This window comes from Mobula hypostoma, chromosome 3 (genome assembly GCF_963921235.1).
Source record: "Mobula hypostoma chromosome 3, sMobHyp1.1, whole genome shotgun sequence".
Taxonomy (NCBI): domain Eukaryota; kingdom Metazoa; phylum Chordata; class Chondrichthyes; order Myliobatiformes; family Myliobatidae; genus Mobula; species Mobula hypostoma.
In genome coordinates this window covers 53,364,821-53,387,251 of record NC_086099.1, presented here as the reverse complement: position 1 = coordinate 53,387,251, position 22,431 = coordinate 53,364,821, and the positions used below count along the sequence as shown (strand labels likewise).

Genomic DNA, 22,431 nt, shown 5'->3' with positions numbered 1-22,431 from the left:
TGATCCTCTCATATCCCTCTTGCCAATCAACTGTCCAGCTCTTGGCTCAATCCCTCCCCCTCCTGTCTTCTCCTATCACTTCGGATCTCCCCCTCCCCCTCTGAAATCTCTTACTAGCTCTTCTTTCAGTTAGTCCTGACGAAGGGTCTTGGCCCGAAACGTCGACCGCACCTCTTCCTAGAGATGCTGCCTGGCCTGCTGCGTTCACCAGCAACTTTGATGTGTGTTGCAACAAACAAGTAAACCTGTCTCCTACACTGGGATGACCATAACCGCACATAATACTCCAGATATGGTCCGAACAAAGTTTAATATAGCTACAACACAGCTTCGGCTTTCATTCAATCACGAATGAAGGCAAGTATGCTATACACCACCTTTACCACTCCATCTGTTTCTGTGGCCATTTTCGGGAAGCTAGATTTGCAGTCCAAGGTCGCTCTCCACATCACTTGTCCCAAGGGTCTTGCCATTTACTGTATACTTGCCCAAAGTGCAACACCTTACTTAAATTCCATCTGCCTTTTCTCAGGCCACATTTTCAATGAGAATCTTTTGACAACCTTCCTCACTATACCCAACTCAGCCAATTTCTATGTTGTCGGCAAAGTTACCAATCAACCCATCTATATCTTTATCCAAGAGATTTATATCCAGAGGCTCTTTGTGGAGCACTACCTTCATGCTCATAATACAGCTTCTCCAACTCTACTGTCTGACATCTACTAATGGCCTTACTAACTTTAAATCCAATCTACCAAGTGACTCTGATTCCATGTGCTTTATTCCTCTGGATCAGCCTGCCGTGAGGGACGTGTAAAAAGTACTATGATAAATTATATAAAGTACATTAAAATATTCAGAAATTTTAATTGAAGAAAACAAAACAAAAATATTGAGGCAACTCCAGTTACATCAAATGTTAGAAATTCTGAATATGGGTCAAGCTGTCTCTGGAGAAATATGGAGCTGAAAAGCTTTAACAGTTACTAAGGATGAACTAGGTGCAGAATTCAACACTTGAGAAATAATATCATGCAAACTTTAGAACCTGGAGCACATTAGGCAATTCTTACCTAGTTCATGATGTAAAGTAAGCAACTCTTGAGACAATTCCTTGTGCCGTTTGCCCACTTCCTCCTTCTGAGAAGAAAAATATTTTGTTACCATGGAGATCTCCAGAGGAACAAAACTCCTCACATTACTTTTTCAAAATTGCAGCTGTATCCAATAGCTGAAAGTTATCTTCATCTAATTCACAAATACGCCGAATTTAGTTCAAAGAAGTCTTAACAGGAAAGCATTTTTAAAATGGACATGAACAAAGTAGACAAAGCCTCAAACCCAGACAACTTCACCTCGAGAGGAAAAACACTCAGTAACAAATTTGCATTTAATATGCTAGGAATAGTATAACCTGCATAACATTTTCAAATGAAAAAATTATGCACATTTTATGATTAGAATTTCAGCTGTATACACCATCTGTCCAACGCATTTTTCATTTTAACCAAGTACAACTCAATTCAGGATTTAAATTTATAAGCAAGCGTTGCTGTGAAAAGATCCAGTGAACAGTGCCATTTTCAGCATGAAGACCAAAATACCAAAGTGCACAATTTAACAATTTTTAAAGGAAAATAAGCAGACCTTGCATTACCTTCAACGTCCTAAACAATCAAGCGACATCCAATTCACCAGCAAATCAATAACTGAGGAAATTGACTGAGCCTTTTAATCCCAAAAGCAGAGTCAGGATGCAGCTATAAAATGCAAGAGGATGTTTCAAGCACTCTGCTTAAACTGACTCCCTAATGCAGCAATTATTCAGCAAGAGGAGGAACAATCTACAGTGCGGAACAGCTGGAAACAAAGGAATTGGTTGAAACTACTTGCGCCAGCTACCAAGCCCTTACATTCCCAGTCAGCAAATCAAAAAAGGATGCATCAGTTACCCTCTTTCCAGTGCAAGGACCGTAGAGGCATATTTTGCTGCTGCTGCAGCCCATTTTTTTCCTGGTTGTTTGAATATTGTGCAGAGCACAGGTGGCCACACCACAACCCAAACTGGTCTTTCTACATTTAAAATGCTTGTAGGAAAAGACCCATTGGGCCTTGCCTTCCAAGCTAACTTTCAGTGCAATACATATACCATATTTCCTGCAGTGCACTGCCCTGGGAAAAAAAAGCTGCGTAAGTGAAGCAGTGGGAACCACTCATTACAAAAGGCACAGCCCTGTGTCTGCAAACTAGAAACAAGGGGACGGGGGTGGGGAAGAAGCTGATCAATATTAATTTACTCAAACGTCAGCAGCTGAAGCTTGGCACTGGAACACATACAATTCTTCCAACTAATACAGTAATGGACTTATTTTTTTCCCCAAATACCTCATCTTAATATGCAAGGCCATCAAGCACCTTAAGCCAGACATTCGGACAAAAATATCCACTGCTATAATTTAACAGAGCTAGTTTCACATTACATTAAATGTGCTGCTCTTGTTTGTAATTCAACACCTAGGTAATGAAATATTGAAAGTATTTCAGAAATATATATTAAAGTATTAAAAGACAGAGTCTCAAAGCAGAAAGAAAATTCTTAAGGTGTGGAAGATATAACATTACCTAATTGAACATTTACACTGGAGAATAAGGTAATCATTATCAGTGTTGATATTACCACACTGATAGGAGGCATAGTGAAAAGGCTCTAAACATCATCCCCCATCTCTAAAACTTCAGTTCAAAATTAAGTTTACACAAAATGCTGCAGGAACCCAGCAAATCAGGCAGCATCTATGGAGGGAAATACCTAGTTATGTATTGGGCTGAGACCCTTCATTAGGCCTTGGAGGATAGGCCCCAGAATTTTTCTTCCTTTCCAGTACTGAAGAGCTCAGCCCAAAAATGTTTATCCACTCCATAGATGCTGCCTGACTTGCTGGGTTCCTCCAGCATTTTGTGTGTGTTGCTAAAGACTGAGTGAGCATCTGTAAAATCATTTGTTCTAAAATTAAGTTCACCTGTTTTGCAATTCATTGGGTATAAAGTACTTGTGTTGTAAAGGTTAAAATTGATTACCACATGACAGCATTGATTACCACAAATATTCTATTAAATACTGGAAAACTACTTGGCATCTGAGATATTTTATGCCTCAGTCCAAAAACTAGCTTTGTAGATAATTGCAAAAGTCTGAAGATATCTGTAAAATGCAGTCACTAAAAAAATTAAAATTGAAAATTGCACTTGATAATTCAGATTATCCATCCAAAAATTGTACTTACTTTATTTTTAAAATACAAATTTGAAGTTAAATAATGCAAGAAAAGTAGTAACTGAAATGTCTTGAAAAAGGACAATTCCTTGAAGGGCAGGTGCATTAAGTGGGAATCTCAAATTATCAGCAACATTAAAAAATTAACAAGCTGCAAATTTATAGGTAAAAATTATTCATATTGGTTAAATTTGATTTGTTGCCTGAAGCAACAGAGCCAGCACATTAATCAGCAGCCAACACATTACTGCATATACCAAAAGCATTGCAAGGTTAAGTTACAGTCTAAAGTACACAGCACATTCTATTGTCACCCAGTCCTTCACTGCAGAGATGTCATTTTCATGAATGGTCTCCATCCTGAACCATGATTTTAAAATCACTGTCTTAAGAGAAAAAAACTTCCACAGGCATGTGTTATGGTTTTTGACTTCAAAAATTGAAACTAGTTAAAAACAAAGCGACGGGGAATGTGTAGTTTTGTTTTTACTTTAAACAAGGCAGGTACATATGATGTGGTGGTGTAATGGCATGTGCTATTTACATACTTCTATATATAACCTGCAATGCAGTATGTAAACCAATATTAAATATACTTAAAATATTACTGAAATATTCAGTACACAACAGCATGCTTTAAAGATAAAAGCAAAAGGAACAAATAGCTCATTTACAGTGGCTACTGTGACAACTGAGTACATAGAAGAATCTCTGCTTGGGTCCCATCTAGCCATGATCTTTAAAAATCAATGATTTGACAACATTTAAGTATGCTCATGAAACAGAACTAATGGCAATCCATGTATTGAATGTGCCCAGACTGCATTTTGGGAAATCTGGTCACTTGTCCATCTTTTTCCTATGTGCTTACAGGCAGGGGCTAAAGAGCAAGACTCCAGAGATAGAGACCACAGAGGTGGTTACACTACAGATTGTTTTGAGTCAGTGGATGCATAGGATCTGAATGAATACAACACGGCTGTGATGCACTTTATATTAAGGAAAAGTGATATGCAAGTGTTTCCCCATAAAATTATTCAGTCTTTTCTGACCAGAAGCCCTGGATGAAGCATGAGATTTGCAATCTGCTGAGTAGCAGTCAGGTCTGGTGACCAAGATACAAGAGGTCCAAGATCGATCTCTGGAAAGGCATCTCACAAAGTGACAATTCCAGACAAAAATGAATCATTGAAGAATGCTTGGCAGCTGTGGCAGGGATGCTATTAATTCTCACAAAGTGAAACCAAGAGACAAAGTTTTGGTTCTAGATGAGCTCAATGCTTTCTACACTTGCTTTGACCATCAAAACATGGAGGAACTCTTATGAACTCCCACAGCCACAATGACCTGTGATTTCATACGGAGGTAGAAGTGAGAGCACTCTACAGGGGAATGAACTCTCAAAGCACACTGGTCAGGATTGGGTACCTGGCCAAGTAGTAAACAGGTGTGCTAATCAACTGGCTGGAATGTTCAGATATATTTAACTTCTCATTCGGCAGTCTTCAATTATACTGGCACCTGGGAAGGACATGGTAAACTGCCTCAATAACTATTGTCCAGTAGTACCTACATCTACTGTGATGAAGTGCTTTGACAGGTTGGTGATGAAACACATCAACTCCTGCCTGAGAAGCTATTTTGATATTTTACAATCTACCTACTGGTACAACAGATCCACAGCAAATACCACCTGCATTCAACTCTGGAACTTCTAGACAGCAAAGATGCATACATCAGGATGCTCTTTATTGACTACAGCTCAACATTCAGTACAATCATACCCTCAAAACTATTCCATAAGCTTCAAAACCTTAGCCTCAATACCTCCTTATGCAACTGGATCCCCGATTTCCTCACCTGCAGACCCCAGTTCAGATTGGCAAAAACATCTACCCTATGATCTCCATCAGAACAGGTGCACCACTAGGCTGTGCTTAGTTCCTTGCTCTATTCGCTTTATGACTGAAGCCAAACACAGCTCTAATGCCATATTTAAGTTTTGCTGATGATGGTACTGTCATTGGCCAAATCTAAAGAGGTGATGAATCAGCATATTGGAGGGAGATTGAATATTTGGCTTGTGGTGCCACAACAACAACCCCTTACTCAATGTCAGCAAGGCCAAAGAGCTTATTATTGATTTCAGGAAGAGGAAACCTGAGGCCCACAAGCCAGTCCTCAAAAGGGGGGGGGGGGGAATCAGAGGTGGAGAGGGTTAGCAACTTTAAATTCCTCAGTGTTATCATTTCAGCGGACTTGTCCTGAGCCCAGAATGCAAGTGCAATTATGAAGTAAACACAGCAGCAACTCTACTTTCTTAGGAATTTGTGAAGATTCAGCATGGTATCTAAATCTTTGACAAACTTCTATAGATGTGTGGTGGAGAGTATATTGACAGATTGCACCACAATCTGGTAGGAGACACCAATGCCCTTGAATAGAAAATCGTACAAAAAGTAGTGGATACAGTCCAATCCATCACGGGTAATGCTCTATCACTGAGCACATCTATACAGAGCACTGTCACAGGAAAGCAGCATCTATCAAGAAACCCATGCCCTCTTCTCTCTGCTGCCATCAGTAAGATGGCACAAGATCATCAGGATGCACACCACCATGCTCAGGAACAGTAGTTACCCCTCGGCCTTCAGGCTCTTGAACCAGTGGGGACCACTTTGCTTAACCTTACTCATACCATCTCTGAACTATTCCCACAACCTATGGACTCACCTCATATTATCAATATTTATTTTTTTTCTTTTGTACTGCACAACTTGCTGACTTTTGTACATGGTTGTTTGCCCATCTTGCTGGGTGAGGTCTTTCATTGATTCCATTGTGTTTTTTCGATTTACTGTGAATGCCCGTAAGAGAACAGATCTCAGTGTTGTATATGGTGGCATGTATGTACTTTGATAATAAATTTACTTTGCAAGAGAACAATGATGAACTGACGATGTCAGGTGGAGTGCAACACAGAACTTCGCACACTTACCTGCATGTTTTTTTGTGTTGATATGCAGCTCTTAAAATATTAATTTTCAATAAGGTACACAAATCTTGCATGTAGGTGCACGAGGCAGTGAGGGAGGTGCATGGCGTCATTAAACCATTGAGGATTTAAGTAAAAGAGCAAGGATACCTGAGTGCAATAATAAAGAGCCCTAGCAGGATGACATCTGGAGTGTAGTGTACAATTAGGACTTCCTTACCCAATGAGATTCTTGTGCAAAAGCAAGCCGCAAATTTCAGCATGAGAAATAAAAGGAGCTCTTCGGCCAAATGAATCTACACCAATCATCAAGCACTCAATTATGATAATCTTAATACACTGATCCACCCCTTATTCCTATAGCTATCCAGAGATTATGCCACTTATTCTACCAAAGGCTACTTTCTGTGGTAAATTCACTTATCACTCTCCACATTTCTGACCTGGTCGGAAACTAGAGCACTCAGAAACCCTCACAGGCTCAGGAAGAACACACAAACTCCACACTGACAGCACAAAATGTCAGGCTTGAACCTGGGTTATTGAACTACCAGTAGTGCCATAGCATCCTACCTTCTGGAATTAATGAAAAAAACTGTCACAGAAACAACAGGATTGATGCAGGGAGAATGTTTCTCCAGCCCAGGTGTCAGGCAATAAGGGTAGGATTTAGGAATGGAATGAACTTAAAGGATGGTCAAGTTTTGATCCATCTCAGCCTTTGAAGTAGAGAAAAGTTAATAGACTTCAAGATTAAAAGGAACTGGAGACACAAGGACACAGCAGAAGATAATTTTTAACATATCAATGCCTGCTCTATTTCATGTGCTCATTTTAACTGTTCTCCTGCACTAATTGAGCATTTTCCCTAACACTGCAATCAATGTTTGCATTACAGGCAGCATAACATTGCCTGATATTCCAACCACAGCAAGAACACACAAATAAAACCTAATTTTTTTTTGGAATTAAATAGATTTGGGGTTAATACATTTTTTTTTTAAAGATTTTATTCTCAAAGCCAATGTTCATTTTAACACTGTGCTCAATTACTTTAGGCTAATTTACCGTTCTTTTGATTTGGATTTAAATATCCAGCACTTCAAATAAGTCATGCATAAATTTAAAAAATCAATTGATATTTTTCATACTTGACTTGGATGGACACATTTCTTGCAAGCAATTCCTGACAGCATGTTGCACCTTGCAAAACATAAAACTTACCAGCTTTAATGACTTCAATAACAAGGTTCAAGTAAGCAACTAGAATATGATTTTAGCAACTAGCTTGACACTATTACAGTTTGGACTTCAGAGTTTGGAGTCAATCCCGGCCTCCTCCAAGGAGTTTACATGTGCTCCCTGTGGAATGTGTTTGGTTTCTCCGGCTGCACTGGTTTCCTTCAGCAGTCCAAAGATGTACCAGTTAGCAGGTTAATTAATCATTACAATTTGTTCCTTGATTAGGCAAGGGTTAATTCGGCGGTTGATGGACAGCGTGGTTTGAAGGGCCTGTTCTGCACTGTATCTCTAAAATAAGGCAAGCAGGGTCCAAGTCCTTGGAATGTTTCCTCAAAGGACAGAGGATGCAGAGTCTGGATTTTTTTTTAAACTGAATATAGGCAAAACATCACAAAAGTACAGACTAAACAAGTTCTTAATTGGCAGAACAGGTTTGACAGGCTGAGTAGCATCTTCTACACCCAATTCCAACATCTGCATTTCAAAAGAGGAAATACCATGCCCACATTCTAGTATGTTTACATTTTAAATTTAAGTGTTGAGTTACAATCTAAAATTAAATATTCAATGAGATTATGGTTTAATAAATGCTATGTAAACACCTGGGGGGTGGGGAGGGGGGGGGTTTGATTAGATCCTGCATGAAGACATTCAGGGCTGGAAGGCACTGTGCTAAACAGGCTATGGGCAGTTGCATCACTGCTGGTAATGTCCTGCAGCTGTGCCCAAACCTCGCAGGGACAGCAGCTGACCAGTGCCAAGAAATCCCAGTATGCTCTGTTTTTCTGTTTGTGGCAACTTCTAATAACCTCCACTTCGGTCTGTATTGTGCTGTAATATTCTCTGTTCTATATTTACAACGTTGCAGAAACACAACTGGATCAGCCACTGTACTCAGATTGTGACACTACTCAAGATAAAGTAGCTTAGTTGGCTGTTACTGTATTCCAAGACTTTATTCCCTTCTCCACAGTAGATACGTGGTGCGCTACTGGGGTTGCCAACTTTCTCACTCCCAAGGGACAAAAGTAGCAGTCAAATACAGGACACTTGTGCTTAACGCAAGAAAGACGACCATGAAGCCTTGCGCGGGCACCTGTGTGCGCATGTGTGTACATGCTGATTTTCTTCTACAAATTGGTTTTGGCTTAATCTTCCCAATTCTGATACACTGTACGTACATTTCTACTTTATATAGGCTGTGTATTTATCGTATCATCCCTGGTCACCAAAGAGCTTCAAGCACAAAATACAAATATACATGCTCCAGGAGCCTTGAAGAATGAAGGCTCTAGATTTTGTCCAGTATGTTTATATCCAAAGGAACACACATCAAAGTTGCTGGTGAACTCAGCAGGCCAGGCAGCATCTCTAGGAAGAGGTACAGTCGACGTTTCAGGCCGAGACCCTTCGTCAGGACTAACTGAAGGAAGAGCTGGTAAGAGATTTGGAAGTGGGAGTGGGAGGGGGAAATCTGAAATGATAGGAGAAGACAGGAGGGGGAGGAATGGAGCCAAGAGCTGGACAGGTGATAGGCAAAGGGGATATGGGAGGGGGAGGGGGAGGGGTGTATATAAATAAATAATGGAAGGGGTACAAGGGGGATGTGGGGCATTAGCAGAAGTTAGAGAAGTCAATGTTCATGCCATCAGGTTGGAGGCTACTCAGATGGAATATAAGGTGTTGTTCCGCCAACCTGAGTGTGGCTTCATCTTTACAGTAGAGGAGGCCGTAGATAGACATGTCAGAATGGGATGTGGAATTAAAATGTGTGGCCACTGGGAGATCCTGCTTTCTCTGGCGGACAGAGCGTAGGTGTTCAGCAAAACGATCTCCCAGACTGTGTCGGGTCTCGCCAATATATAGAAGACCACATCGGGAGCACCGGATACAGTATATCACCTCAGCCGACTTGCAGGTGAAGTGTCGCCTCACCTGGAAGGACTGTCTGGGGCCCTGAATGGTGGTGAGGGAGGAAGTGTAAGGGCATGTGTAGCACTTGTTCCGCTTACAAGGATAAGTGCCAGGAGGGAGATCAGTGGGGAGGGATGGGAGGGACGAATGGACAAGGGAGTTGCGTAGGGAGCGATCCATGCGGAAAGCGGCGGGGGGGGGGAGGGAAAGATCTGCTTAGTGGTGGGATCCCGTTGGAGGTGGCGGAAGTTACGCAGAATATGTTGGACCCGGAGGCTGGTGGGGTGGTAGGTGAGGACCAGGGGAACCCTATCCCTAGTGGAGTGGCAGGATGACGGAGTGAGAACAGATGTGCATGAAATGGGAGAGATGCGTTTGAGAGCAGAGTTGATGGAGGAAGGGAAGCCCCTTTCTTTAAAAAAAAAAGGACATCTCCCTCATCCTGGAATGAAAAGCCTCATCCTGAGAGCAGATGCGGCAGAGACGGAGGAATAGCGAGAAGGGGATGGAATATTTGCAAGAGACAGGGTGAGAAGAGGAATAGTCCAGATAGCTGTGAGTGTCAGTAGGCTTATAGTAGACATCAGTAGATAAGCTGTCTCCAGAGATAGAGACAGAAAGATCTAGAAAGGGGAGGGAAGTGTCGGAAATGGACCAGATAAACTTGAGGGCAGGGTGAAAGTTGGAGGCAAAGTTAATGAAGTCAACGAGCTCAGCATGCGTGCAGAAGCAGCGCCAATGCAGTCGTCGATGTAGCGAAGGAAAAGTGGGGGACAGATACCAGAATAGGTTTGGAACATAGATTGTTCCACAAAGCCAACAAAAAGACAGGCATAGCTCGGACCTATATTATCCCACCACTAAGCACATCTTTCCCTCCCCCGCTCTCTCTGCTTTCCGCAGGGATCACTCCCTACGCGACTCCCTTGTCCATTCGTCCCCCCCATCCCTCCCCACTGATCTCCCTCCTGGCAGTTATCCTTGTAAGCGGAACAAGTGCTACACATGCCCTTACACTTCCTCCCTTATCATCATTCAGGGCCCCAGACAGTCCTTCCAGGTGAGGCGACACTTCACCTGCGAGTCGGCTGGGGTGATGTACTGCGTCCGGTGCTCCTGATGTGGCCTTCTATATATATTGGCGAGACTCGACGCAGACTGGGAGATCGTTTTGCTGAACACCTCTGCTCTGTCCGCCAGAGAAAGCAAGATCTTCCAGTGGCCACACATTTTAATTCCACATTCCACATCCCATTCCCATTCTGATATGTCTATCCACGGCCTCCTCTACTGTCAAGATGAAGCCACACTCAGGTTGGAGGAACAACACCTTATATTCCGTCTGGGTAGCCTCCAACCTGATGGCATGAACATTGACTTCTCTAACTTCCGCTAATGCCCCACCTCCCCCTCGTACCCCATCCTTTATTTATATGCACACATTCTTTCTCTCTCTCTCTCCTTTTTCTCCCTCTGTCCCTCTGACTATACCCCTTACCCATCCTCTGGTTTTTTTTTTTACCTCCCCCCCCCAACTTTTCCTTCTCCCTAGGCCTCCTGTCCCATGATCCTCTCATATCCCTTTTGCCAATCAACTGTCCAGCTCTTGGCCCCATCCCTCCCCTCTTGTCTTTTCCTATCATTTTGGATCTCCCCCTCCCACTTTCAAATCTCTTACTAGCTCTTCCTTCAGTTAGTCCTGATGAAGGGTCTCGGCCCAAAACATCGACTGTACCTCTTCCTAGAGATGCTGCCTGGCCTGCTGCGTTCACCAGCAACTTTGAGTTGTGGAGCTTGAATTTCCAGCATCTGTAGAATTCCTCGTGTTTACGTTATATCCAAAGGAGTTTTATTTTAATCGCAGATTTTTCTTCAAATCTTCTACACCTTCCAAGAATCCTCAAGTAAATAGTAATCTCAAAGAGCTGAGAGATTGAAAATCTATGCCTGCCAATAAGGCCGAGACAAACCTTTCAAACATACATCAAGTTAATTGTCACAACCAAACAAAACACCTGGAGCACGGTACTCCCAAGCATACCACACAGAGCACATACAACATATTACCATAAATACTTTGAGCCCTTCATCTACAATGTCCTAGTGATCGAGGATAGTGAAAACATAGTATGTTAGAATGGGGGGCAGGGGACAGACGGGTTAAGAGTGAGCCTTACACACCTTAATCTCCTCAGAGTGTACATAGCTGTGCCTTCTTGACTAGTGAGGTGGTGTTCTGGGTCCAGGTTAGATCAACCATTGTGTGTGGGAGGAGCAGGGAGAAGAGAGGGGAAAAACCAGTGCTCAGTGTGATGGAGCTTCAGATGTCGCTGCCAACTTGGAATAACTGGTGGTGTTGAGTCCCCACAAGGACAGTTTACCGACCAATCGGGGTGATGATAGTGTTAAACACTGAACTGAAGTCCATGAATAACATCCTGGCATGAGGCATCGTTCTCTAGGCGGGATAGGATGAAGTGGAGAGCCGAAGCTATGGCATTAGTAGATTGGTTTGAGTGGAAGTCAAACTGGAATGGGTCCAAAGCAGCTGGAGGACAGGATTTTATACGATCCATTACCAGCCATTCAAAGCACTTCATGATTGAAGTCAGTGCCCCTGGGCGATAAACGCTTCAGCTAGTTACTGTCGCTTGCCTGGGCATTAGAATGATTGTGGCTTCCTTAGGGACAGTGGCCTATTTCAAAGAGATATTAAAGATGTCCAATAAGACCTCTGTTAGCTGGGCATCACAATCTATCAGAACCTGACCAAATGTGTTATCCAGCCCTGTAGCTTTGTGTGGGTTTACCCTGGCTAGGATCTTCCTCACCTCAGCTGCAGCCAGACAGGGTGCTTGCTCCTCAGGGGGAGAGAGGATTTGCTCAGTTACATCATTCATTGCATCGAAGGCATTCAACCCCTTAGGTTGATGTGCAGGGTGGATTTGTAATCTGTTTTGGTTTGTATACCTTACCACATTCATCACGTCCCTGGTGTCATAAAGCTGCTGTGAATTTTCTGCGGGTACCCATGCTTTCCTTTCCTGATAGCACAGCTCAGACTGACCTTACAGTCATCCTATTCCCTGACCTGAAGACAGTATCCCGATTCCTCAGCAGTGCATAAGCCACTGCAGTTAGCCATGGTTTCTGGTTTGCTATGGTAGTGCAGTATTTAACAATCACACTAACATCCTCAAAGCATTTTCCTATGTCGCCAGCTACTGATCCCACATATTCATCAATATTAACCTGATGATCATAGGTAGCTACCTCCCTGAATATGCTCCAGTCCATGCTTTTGAAGCAATCGTGCAGCACTGATGAGGCACCTATTGGTCAGGTCCTGATCTCTCTGAAAACTGGTTTGACTCATTTAACCACTGGTCTGTATGCAGGGATTAGCAAAATGGATGCGTGGTCAGCATTCAAGGTGAGGCCAGGGACTAGGCTTGTAGGCTCCATGAACATTGGTTATAAAACCAGGTCTAATAAGTTCTCTCCTCTGATCAGCTTCACAACATGCTGGCAGAATTTTATATTGTTGCTGGTGACTTCAATCATGTCAACTTAAAAACAGTCCAGCCAAAGACATCGGGGTGAATGGCTTCACGAGGCACCACGGACTGGCGCAGTGCTACCCCAGCACTTGCTTGGGGTGGGGGGGGGGGGTGGGAAAGGGTATATAAACAGCAACAATCACAATGGCAGTGAACTCTCTTGGTAAGTAGAAGAGCCTGCACTTCACCATTAAAAACTATCTGCTCTGAACAGTGTGCCGTTACTACTGAGATATTCACATACCAGTTCTTTATGACATGGACACACAGACTTCATTCGCAGATCCTGCCAGAGACTGCAGCACTTCTGTCCACCCAAAAGGAGATTAGGCCTTCCAGCTGGATGGCAGTATCTAGAATAGTGTACTGGAGTCACGCTTCTTTCACCTCAGATGGTTGAGGAAGTTTGGTGTGGGCCCCCAAATCCCAAGAACTTTCTACAAGGGCACAATTGAGAGCATCCTGATTGGCTGCATCACTGCCTGCTATGGGAACCATACTTCCCTCAATCACAGGACTCTGCAGAGAGTGGTGCAGACAGCCCAGCGCATCTGTAGATGTGAACTTCCCACTATTCAGGCCATTTACAAAGACAGGTGTGTAAAAAGGGCCTGAGTGATCATTGGGGACCCAAGTCACCCCAACCACAAACTGTTCCAGCTGCTACCATCCAGGAAGTGGTACTGCAGCATAAAAGCCAGGACCAACAGGCTCCAGGACAGCTTCTTCCACCAGGCCATTAGGCTGCTTAACTCGTGCTGACACAACTGTATTTCTATATTATATTGACAATGTTATGTTGTGCTGTTAAACAATTTCTGTTATGTTGTACATAATATATTAAATTACTATAATAGCACATTGCCCATTTGAACAGAGACAATGTAAAGATTTTTACTCATGTATTTGAAGGATGTAAGTAATAAAGTCAATTCAATTCAGCTTTTGAATGTTCATTTTTCATACTTCTAATTTGGTATGATATTGTTAAATCACACTTGGTTTTGCCAAACAATAAAGGTCCTGATAAGGGGAAGACCCACTTTTAACAATTTAGAGGATTCGAGCAACACAGCGAGTAAAACTGTTGCTTCACTGCTCCAATGAGCAAGGTTCGGTTTTGATTTCTGAGTTTTCTTGCTCTGCCTATGGCTGGATTTCTCCTGGATGGTCCCGTTTCTTTTCATGCTTAGGTAGGTTAATTGATCCCTGAAAGTTGTTGTACAGTGTGTAGATGATTAGGATATAATGTTCTTGACAACTGAAGACCTATTGGACCAAAGGGTCAAATTTTGTGTGTGATGGGCTGAATGCCCTAATTCTGCTCCTATATCTTATGGCCTTACTATTTTCTATAAATTACAATTGCACATTTACATGGAGACATAACGAAAATATTTTTATTCCTCATATATATGAAGGATGCAAGTAATAAAGTCAATTCAATTCAGTTGTCCTTCATCTCCCAATTGTTCAGACATAGATCAGTTAGACTGATATGAGTGGTTAAGAAACCATTTCACATTTGGAAATGTAAGCCAGAGAATGGGGAAAAAATAATCAGCATGGATTTAAGGGAAAAGTTATTTGGTTGTGTTCAACAGAAGTTTATAAATACCTTCAAAACTGAAAGCAAATGCATTTCAAGTAACAGAAGTTTCAACAGCAATTTGCATCCAGCTTTAACAAAGGAACAATTCTGTGTTCTCGACAAAACTGTTCCTTTGTCAAATTGCTATTTCCTCCCTCCAAACGAACAAAACATAAAATTGTTTTCCTGGAAGTCAATATCCAGTTTACCCGTCCTTTGGAGCATAAACCAAATCTACAAAGATGTACAGTAGCTCGCAGCTGACAGCACAAATATCAAAAATGGATGTGGATACCCAAGTGGATTTCAGAAAGACAATGCGAAACAAAGACAAGAAAATAGACATTTAATGCCCCTTAACAGTGTTGTAAATCCAGCAGTCCCTCCAACAGAAAATCTTGTCTCTTCAAAGTCCATGATTCATCAGAGATACAACATGAAACAGGCATTTCCAGTCCAATGAGTCATCACTACCCAGCAATCCACCTATTCAGCACTAGCCAATTAACCTACTAACTGGTATGTCTTTGGACTGTGGGAGGAAACTGGAGCACCTGGAGGAAGCCCAGTCATAGGAAGAACACACAAACTCCTTACAGATGGTACCAAAATTGAACTCCAAATTCTGATGCCCCAAGATTCAATAGTGTTGTGCTAACTGTGACACTATCATATAATGGTAATTTGATCAAAAATGATGTCTTTCAAAGGAATATTGATTTTACCAAATTACCATACATTTTTGTGACTGCCTTGCTGTTGATGCCAATAACAGCCTTTTTCCTTTGAGACGTCAAACTATATTACAGATTTTGTTCTCCTTTAAGGTATTTGTGTTATGCCCAAATGCAATTTTGTATCCAAAGAATTATGGAAAAATAAAAACTACAATTATCTCAGTGACCCCTTTTACTGCCCTAGAATGCCATTCCCCAGGACTTGGAGACTGAAACTACTGGAGAAACCATTTACAAGAACCACTGTGCCGGTGAACAGAATTTTCTGAAATCCCTCCAGGTCTCAATGCAAAACTAATATAATCTGCATTTAATTTATCTGCCATTTCTTTTTCCTTCAACTCTCACAACTCGCTCTTATAGAAGTTAACTTTAAAACACCTATAGAAACTTCTAATATTTCTGGCTAGCTGTATTTTGTACCCTGTTTTTTTTTCTTCTTTCCCTGTAATCTTTGTCATCATTTTGCATTTGTATTTTGGCAAATCTTCTGATCTGCCACCCAATTTGATACACCTAATGTTGATCAGGCTGCGAAAGTAAAAAGGTACATGAGCTGATCAATGTTAATTGGACAAAAGTAACAATACCATTGTTTCAATATTGTAATCTGGATATTCTGTTAGAAACTGGACAAAGCAGATTCAGCCACTTTCACGAGGAAATCTGCAGACACTGGAAAATAAAGCAAAATGCTGGTGGAACGCAGCAGGCCAGGCAGCATCTATAGGAAGTATTACAGTTGACGTTTCGGGCCGAGACCCTTTGTCAGGACTAACTACTGCGTTCCACCAGCATTGTGTGTTCAGTCGCTTTCAATAGAATTAAATGGTTAAGATATTTTTCTTTTTGCAAGGCAATAAGCAAAGCACAGAGCAGGACAAGGTGAATAGTTCTATCCAAGTGTCACCAATTCTGCCCCAAATAGCTGGTGGATAATATTCTTCCATTAAAACTCATCTAAATATAGCCTCACTGATCAAAATACAACATAATGGCAGTGTAGCTTTTCATTCTTGGTTTTGAAATATTTCCAACTAGATTGTTTAGACTTTGCCATGAAGCATGGAGATTAGTGGATAACTACTTGGCAATGTGCATAAATTGACTGTTTTAAGGACTAGGTAGTTAAATGGGACATCCAAATAAAATTTACCTGGCCACAAATTCAGCATTGGTCTTTCTTGTTATGCAATATGTACCACCTTACAATCATCAATTAGAGATTCTGCTTCAGCAATTGAAATAGAATGGTTAGCCAGAGCCTTTATAATCAGTAGAAGCACTTTTATTGGAGGTTTTAGAAGTTCACTCTACTGAGGTAGCACCAGATTAAACAATGGCCATCTTAAAGGAAACTGGTTCACCTAGCTACATTCAGAGGACTCCATGGTAAAAACATTCATTTGAGGAAGAAAGGGGAATGGTACATTAAATTACAAAGGCCACTGAAAGGAAGACAATCTATGAATGATATTGGTGCCCAGAATTATAGGCATGACATACCCACCTTAAAATTTACAATTATCATAAGTACATAGAACTGTCACCAGGTGGAAAGTCAAGCTTTGTGTATACACAAAGAACCTAGCATCAAGCAATGGGGAAAATCAGTAGAATAAACAATTTTGAAGCAGATAGCAGTGTCAAGCTGCATCGCAATAGGACTATGACATGTGGCCCAACTCTGTTCAGGTGTCTTATAATCAGTTCTTCATTGCAAGTATATTACTGCTCAGAATTTCACAATTATTAACCAACATTTATATCATTCAGTGTTAGAACAACATGACTGTCAAATTTCCCACTATAGTGAAGGAACATTAATTGTATTTCTATTATCAAGATATTTCCAGGTGAAACTAAGCAGAAAGATAGTAACAACACTCAACAAACTAACTTGTGGCTTTACATGAATAGCAACTCCCTTATTTCAGAATTTACTAATTAGCATATTAATTGCACTTAAACATTCCAGAGTGAAACCCAGTCATATGATCTGCAAAGTGATAACTTATGCACTGCATTTCTGCACTGTTAATCATCATTGATCCAGTTTAATATTCTAAACCTTTCAACATGAAATCAAGTGCTTAAATTTGTCTTTTTTCATTTCATCACATTTTATACCCACTCAATCCAAACAAAGTTTCCTGCACCATTCCTTTCCAAGTTATTGCTTATTTCAGTTTATTCCTAATACTGGGTAATGATGCGCATCACTGGTTGCAATCCTCTAGTGCTCAAACTATGATCTTCTGTCTGCACTTGAATTACAATGCAAAACAGTATCCGCATCACACATGGAAAACAAAGGTGAACAGCAAGATCCCAATTTGAGATAAACCATGACTAACTAGTTTGTTTTGTGCAGTGGAAAAAAATATTTGAAATTTGCACACATCATACTGATTGAGAACTTCTGTTCTGCATGAAATTAAGCAGGTTTCAACATGCCAAATCAAGTCATCCTATTTGCTGTCTTGTCTGGAAGAAAAATATCTAATATCCCATTGAAAGAGAGAAGTATTGAAAGTAGAAGCAGATTGCATGGTTGGTTACATTTCAGTATTCTCGATTTCCCATACTGTCCCTGGATGAAGTATTTCACAACAAACTGGGTTAGCATGCCAGATACACCTTGTACTTAAGATTTGTTTCCTTTAGCAGTCTCTCAGAACAGCAGACTAATTGTGTATTTTTGGCTTTTGATGTGGAGAGGCCAATGCAGAATTTTGTACTGATGGGCAGGGAGTTGCCTGACAGTGTGGGTGTGTAGTTTAAGACAGTCTGTTCCTTCTGTTATTTCAAACAAACTACTGTTGCATGACCACCTGTTCAATAACATCAAATACTTCACCTGCTATCCATGGGCTGGAGATTCTCAGGCATTGAAGATGTTGCATTCCTTTGTCTTACATAAGGCAGCTTTGAGCACATCCTTGACAAGAGATTAGGTCACCAGGTAGTCAATAGAAGAGGTCAAAGTAGATTGGGTCGAGTCAATGTGACATGCAGGAGGCAACCCCTGCCAATTGCAACTGACTCAGCATAATTTTGCAGATGAAGAGTGTTGCAAACTAATCCCTCGAACATGAAGTCTAACAGGAGGCGGATCAAATGGCCTGTAGCTAACATGACTTCACTGTGGAAGCAGTTTGATGAAGATGTTAACCAAACTCCGGAGGCGACGGCGAAGGGAGGGGTTGATAGGAAGCTGCAAGCCATGACAAGAATTATTGTTAGTATCGCAGCTGAACGGTTCGGAGAAGAGGAGAAGGAAGGCTCCAAAACACATTACTCGAAGAACCAAAGAGCATTGAGGATCCACAACATTGGGCAGGAGATGAAAGCGCTGAAGTCCCAATACAAGGAGGCAGGAGAAGAGGAGTGCATGGGCCTGGCCCAGCTGATGTGCATACTACAAAAGAAGATCAGGGTCCTCCACCAGGCAGAGTGGCATCGGAGGCAGCGTCGTGAAAGGGCCCGAAAACGTGCTGCCTTTATCGCCAACCCCTTCAAGTTCACCAAGGAGTTGCTGGGGGAGAAGCGCAGTGGGAAACTGGCCTATTCGCAGGAAGACATGGACCAACATCTGAAGAAGATGTATAATGATCCTGAAAGAGAGGAGTTGGGAGAGTGCGACATCCTAATAGACCCACCTGAATCGGATGTGCAGTTCGACATGTCAGAGCTGCAACTAAAGGAAGTCAGAGAGGTCGTCCTCAAAGCAAGGGCAAGCTGGGTTCCAGGACCAAGCAACACCTCGTACAAAGTATACAAGACCTGCCCCAAACTCCTGCTGCGTCTGTGGAAGATCCTGAGAATCTTCTGGAGAAGGGGGAAGATCCCAGAACAGTGGAGAGTGGCTGAATGGGTGTGGATCCCAAAGGAGGAAAATGCCACCCAGATAGATCAGTTTCGCATCATCTCCCTGCTGTGTGTCGAGGTGAAGATCTTCTTCAGTGCAGTTTCTAACCGGCTGTGCACCTACCTAGCAAAGAACACCTATATTGATACGTCAGTCCAGAAGGGTGGCATTTCAGGGATGCCGGGCTGTCTGGAGCACATCAGTGTGGTGACACAGCTCATCAGGGAGGCCAGAGAGAACAAGGGCAACCTGTCAGTGTTGTGGCTTGACCTGGCAAATGCATATGGCTCCATTCCACACAAGCTGGTGCAGCTCACACTGACCAAATATCATGTCCCCAGCAGAATCAGAGACCTTATCGCTGATTATTACAGCAACTTCAGGTTGAGGGGCTCTTCAGGAGCAATTACATCAACCTGGCACAAGGTGGAGGTCGGCATCATCACAGGGTGCACTATCTCAGTGACACTGTTCTCCCTAGCCATGAACATGCTCACTAAGTCTGTTGAACCAGAGTGCAGAGGGCCCAGAATGAATTCCGCTTAACGGCAACCACCTATCAGGGCATTCATGGATGACCTCACAGTCACCACAGAATCAGTCCCAGGCTGCCGGAGGATTCTGCAAGGGCTCGAAAAGCTGGTGGAGTGGGCCCGGATGCGTTTCAAACCTGCCAAATCAAGATCGATGGTGCTGAGGAAAGGGAAGGTGGAGAACAAGTTCCAGTTCAGCATCGCAGGCACAGCCATCCCAACCATCACAGAAAAGCCAGTCAAGAGCTTAGGCAAAGTTTTTGACAGTTCTTTAAGGGACACAACATCCATTCAGGCAACCTGCACCGAGTTGGATAGCTGGCTGAAATCCGTGGACGTCTGGCCTACCTGGGAAGTTTAAAGCCTGGGTGTATCAGCATGGCATTCTTCCCAGAATCCTGTGGCCCCTCTTTGTCTATGCAGTTCCGATCTCGACAGTCAAAACCTTAGAGAGGAGGGTTAGCAACCACCTCAGGAGATGGCTGGGGCTGCCAAAGAGCCTGAGCAGCATCGCACTCTATGGACACCACAACAAACTGCAACTGCCCTTCAAATCCTTGGAGGAAGAATTCAAGGTAACAAGAGCCAGAGAAGTGCTACAGTATAGGGACACAAGTGACCCGAAGGTGGCTAGAGCAGGGATCCAAGTAAGTACTGGCAGGAAGTGGAGGGCAGAGGAAGCTGTTCAGGAGGCAGAGGCGAGGCTGCGTCACAGGAGGCTGGTGGGAGTGGTCACACAAGGCCGAGCTGGGCTAGGATCCTTTCCAACTCCCCAAATGGACACCAGAGGGAAGGAAAGGCGTTGTCTAGTTCAGGAGGAGGTGAGAGCAGTAGTGGAGGAGATAAGAGCCTGCAAAGTGGTGGGAATGAAGCAACAGGGAGCTTGGACAAGATGGGAGAATACGGTTGAGAGGAAAGTGACCTGGGCTGATCTTTGGAAAGCCGAACCACACTGCATCCAATTTCTCATCCAGGCAGTGTACAATGTGCTTCCAAGCCCATCAAACCTGCACACATGGGGCAAGGCAGAGTCATCTGCGTGCCCACTGTGCTCCAAGCGAGGAACCCTGGAGCACATCCTCAGCGGCTGTGCAAGGGCACTTGGTGAGGGATGGTACAGATGGAGGCATGATCAGGTCCTGAAGACCATCGCTGAAGTCATCAGCTCAGGAGTTGAGTGGACAAAGCGGTTCCGACCCTCCAAGCAGACCATTGTCTTTGTCAGAGCTGGGGAGCAGCCAATACCTGCCAAAAGAACATCTGCAGGCATTCTGACCTCTGCAAGGGACTGGCAGCTGTTGGTGGACCTCCAAGGGCAGCTGAAGTTCACCAATCATAACGCAGCCACCACCCTGCGACCAGACATTGTCCTAGTGTCTAAGTCTACTAAGCAAGTGGTGCTGCTGGAGCTGACAACCCCATGGGAAGATAGCTTGGAGGAGGCCTTTGAAAGGAAGCTCTCCAAGTACGCAGGACTGGTCAGCAACTGTCTGCAGGCTGGATGGAGAGTGAGGTGTCTCCCAGTGGAGATTGGTTGTAGGGGATTCATAGCCCGTTCTTTAGTTAGAGCCTTCAGCATTTTGGGCATTGAGGGAGAGAGGAACAGGAGAGCCATCCGCAGTACCACCGATGCAGCAGAGAGGGCCTCAAGATGGCTGTGGCTCAAAAGTGGGGAGCCATGGAGTCGTAAGTAGCTAGCCATCTGGAAACAAGCTGGGGTCTGATCAGCTCCGGCTGGGTCACCTGGAGGAGGTTGTATGATGTTGAAAGACCCGAAACACCCGATGATTCCAGGAACATCACTGAAGATGTGTCCAGAAGCATCAATAGATGTATGTACACAGCTGACCAGCAGGCAATCCAGACATTGGAAGTTTTGAGAAGAGGGTCTTCAATCAGGTCGACTGCACAAGTACAAAAAGCATCAGCGGGTCGCTACAGCTACAAAAAGCTTTGACCAGCAGCCATTTGGCATTTGGGATTGATTGGCAAGAGCAAATTAAAGGCAGGAATAAATGCAGCAGCCATTGCAGCAGTAGCTGTCGGCTGACTGGGTAGAGTCAGAATGGTGACCTTGAGGCTTTAGCTCTTCAAGGCTTCGATGAAGAGAGGCTTTGTCAGAAAAGCAAAAAAAGAAAAGCTCATGGTTAAGTTCTTTTTGCTCCTACCCTTCTTTATATCTGCTCAGCTAGGACAATAGAGATGCCAGGCAGGATAGTGGAATGCGGGAAGGAAGGGAGACCTCCAGTGTCCCTGACGACTACAACTGCGATACAGCTTCTAACAATCCATGTTAAGGAGTTGGAGCTGGAACTGGATGAACTCCAGATTATTCAGGAGGCTGAGGGGTTGACAGACAGGACAGACAGACGCAGTGCAGGACACAGGAAACTGGGTAACAGTCAGGAAGGGGGGGGGGGGAAGAGATTAAGCAGCTAGTGTAGAGTACCCCTGTGGCCACCCTATCAACAGGTATATCACTTTGTATACTATTGGGGGGATAACCTAACAAAGGAAAGTCACAGTGGTCAGGTCGCGGGCACTGTCTGCCTCTGTGACTCAGACTGCAAAGGGGAAAGAGGCGGCTTATTGTGGTGATGGGGGATTCTTTAGTTAGGGAAATGTACATGAGGTTCTGTTGGCAAGAACAGGATTCCTGAATAGTACGTTTCCTCCCAAGTTCAAGGGCCTGAGATATTTTGAATCAAGTC

The 22,431-nt window shown here is 43.2% G+C and overlaps 1 protein-coding gene across 5 annotated transcripts in view; it reads right to left on the bottom strand.

The window, feature by feature from the left end:
* Nucleotides 1–22,431, bottom strand: part of mtus1b (microtubule associated tumor suppressor 1b) — a 166,078-nt gene that overhangs the window by 29,768 nt on the left and 113,879 nt on the right. For all 5 annotated transcript variants that reach the window (XM_063043037.1, XM_063043036.1, XM_063043038.1 and 2 more), the window contains one exon: nucleotides 1,077–1,143. In XM_063043037.1, coding sequence (XP_062899107.1) covers nucleotides 1,077–1,143 — 67 coding nt within the window. The remainder of the gene's footprint in view (nucleotides 1–1,076; nucleotides 1,144–22,431) is intronic.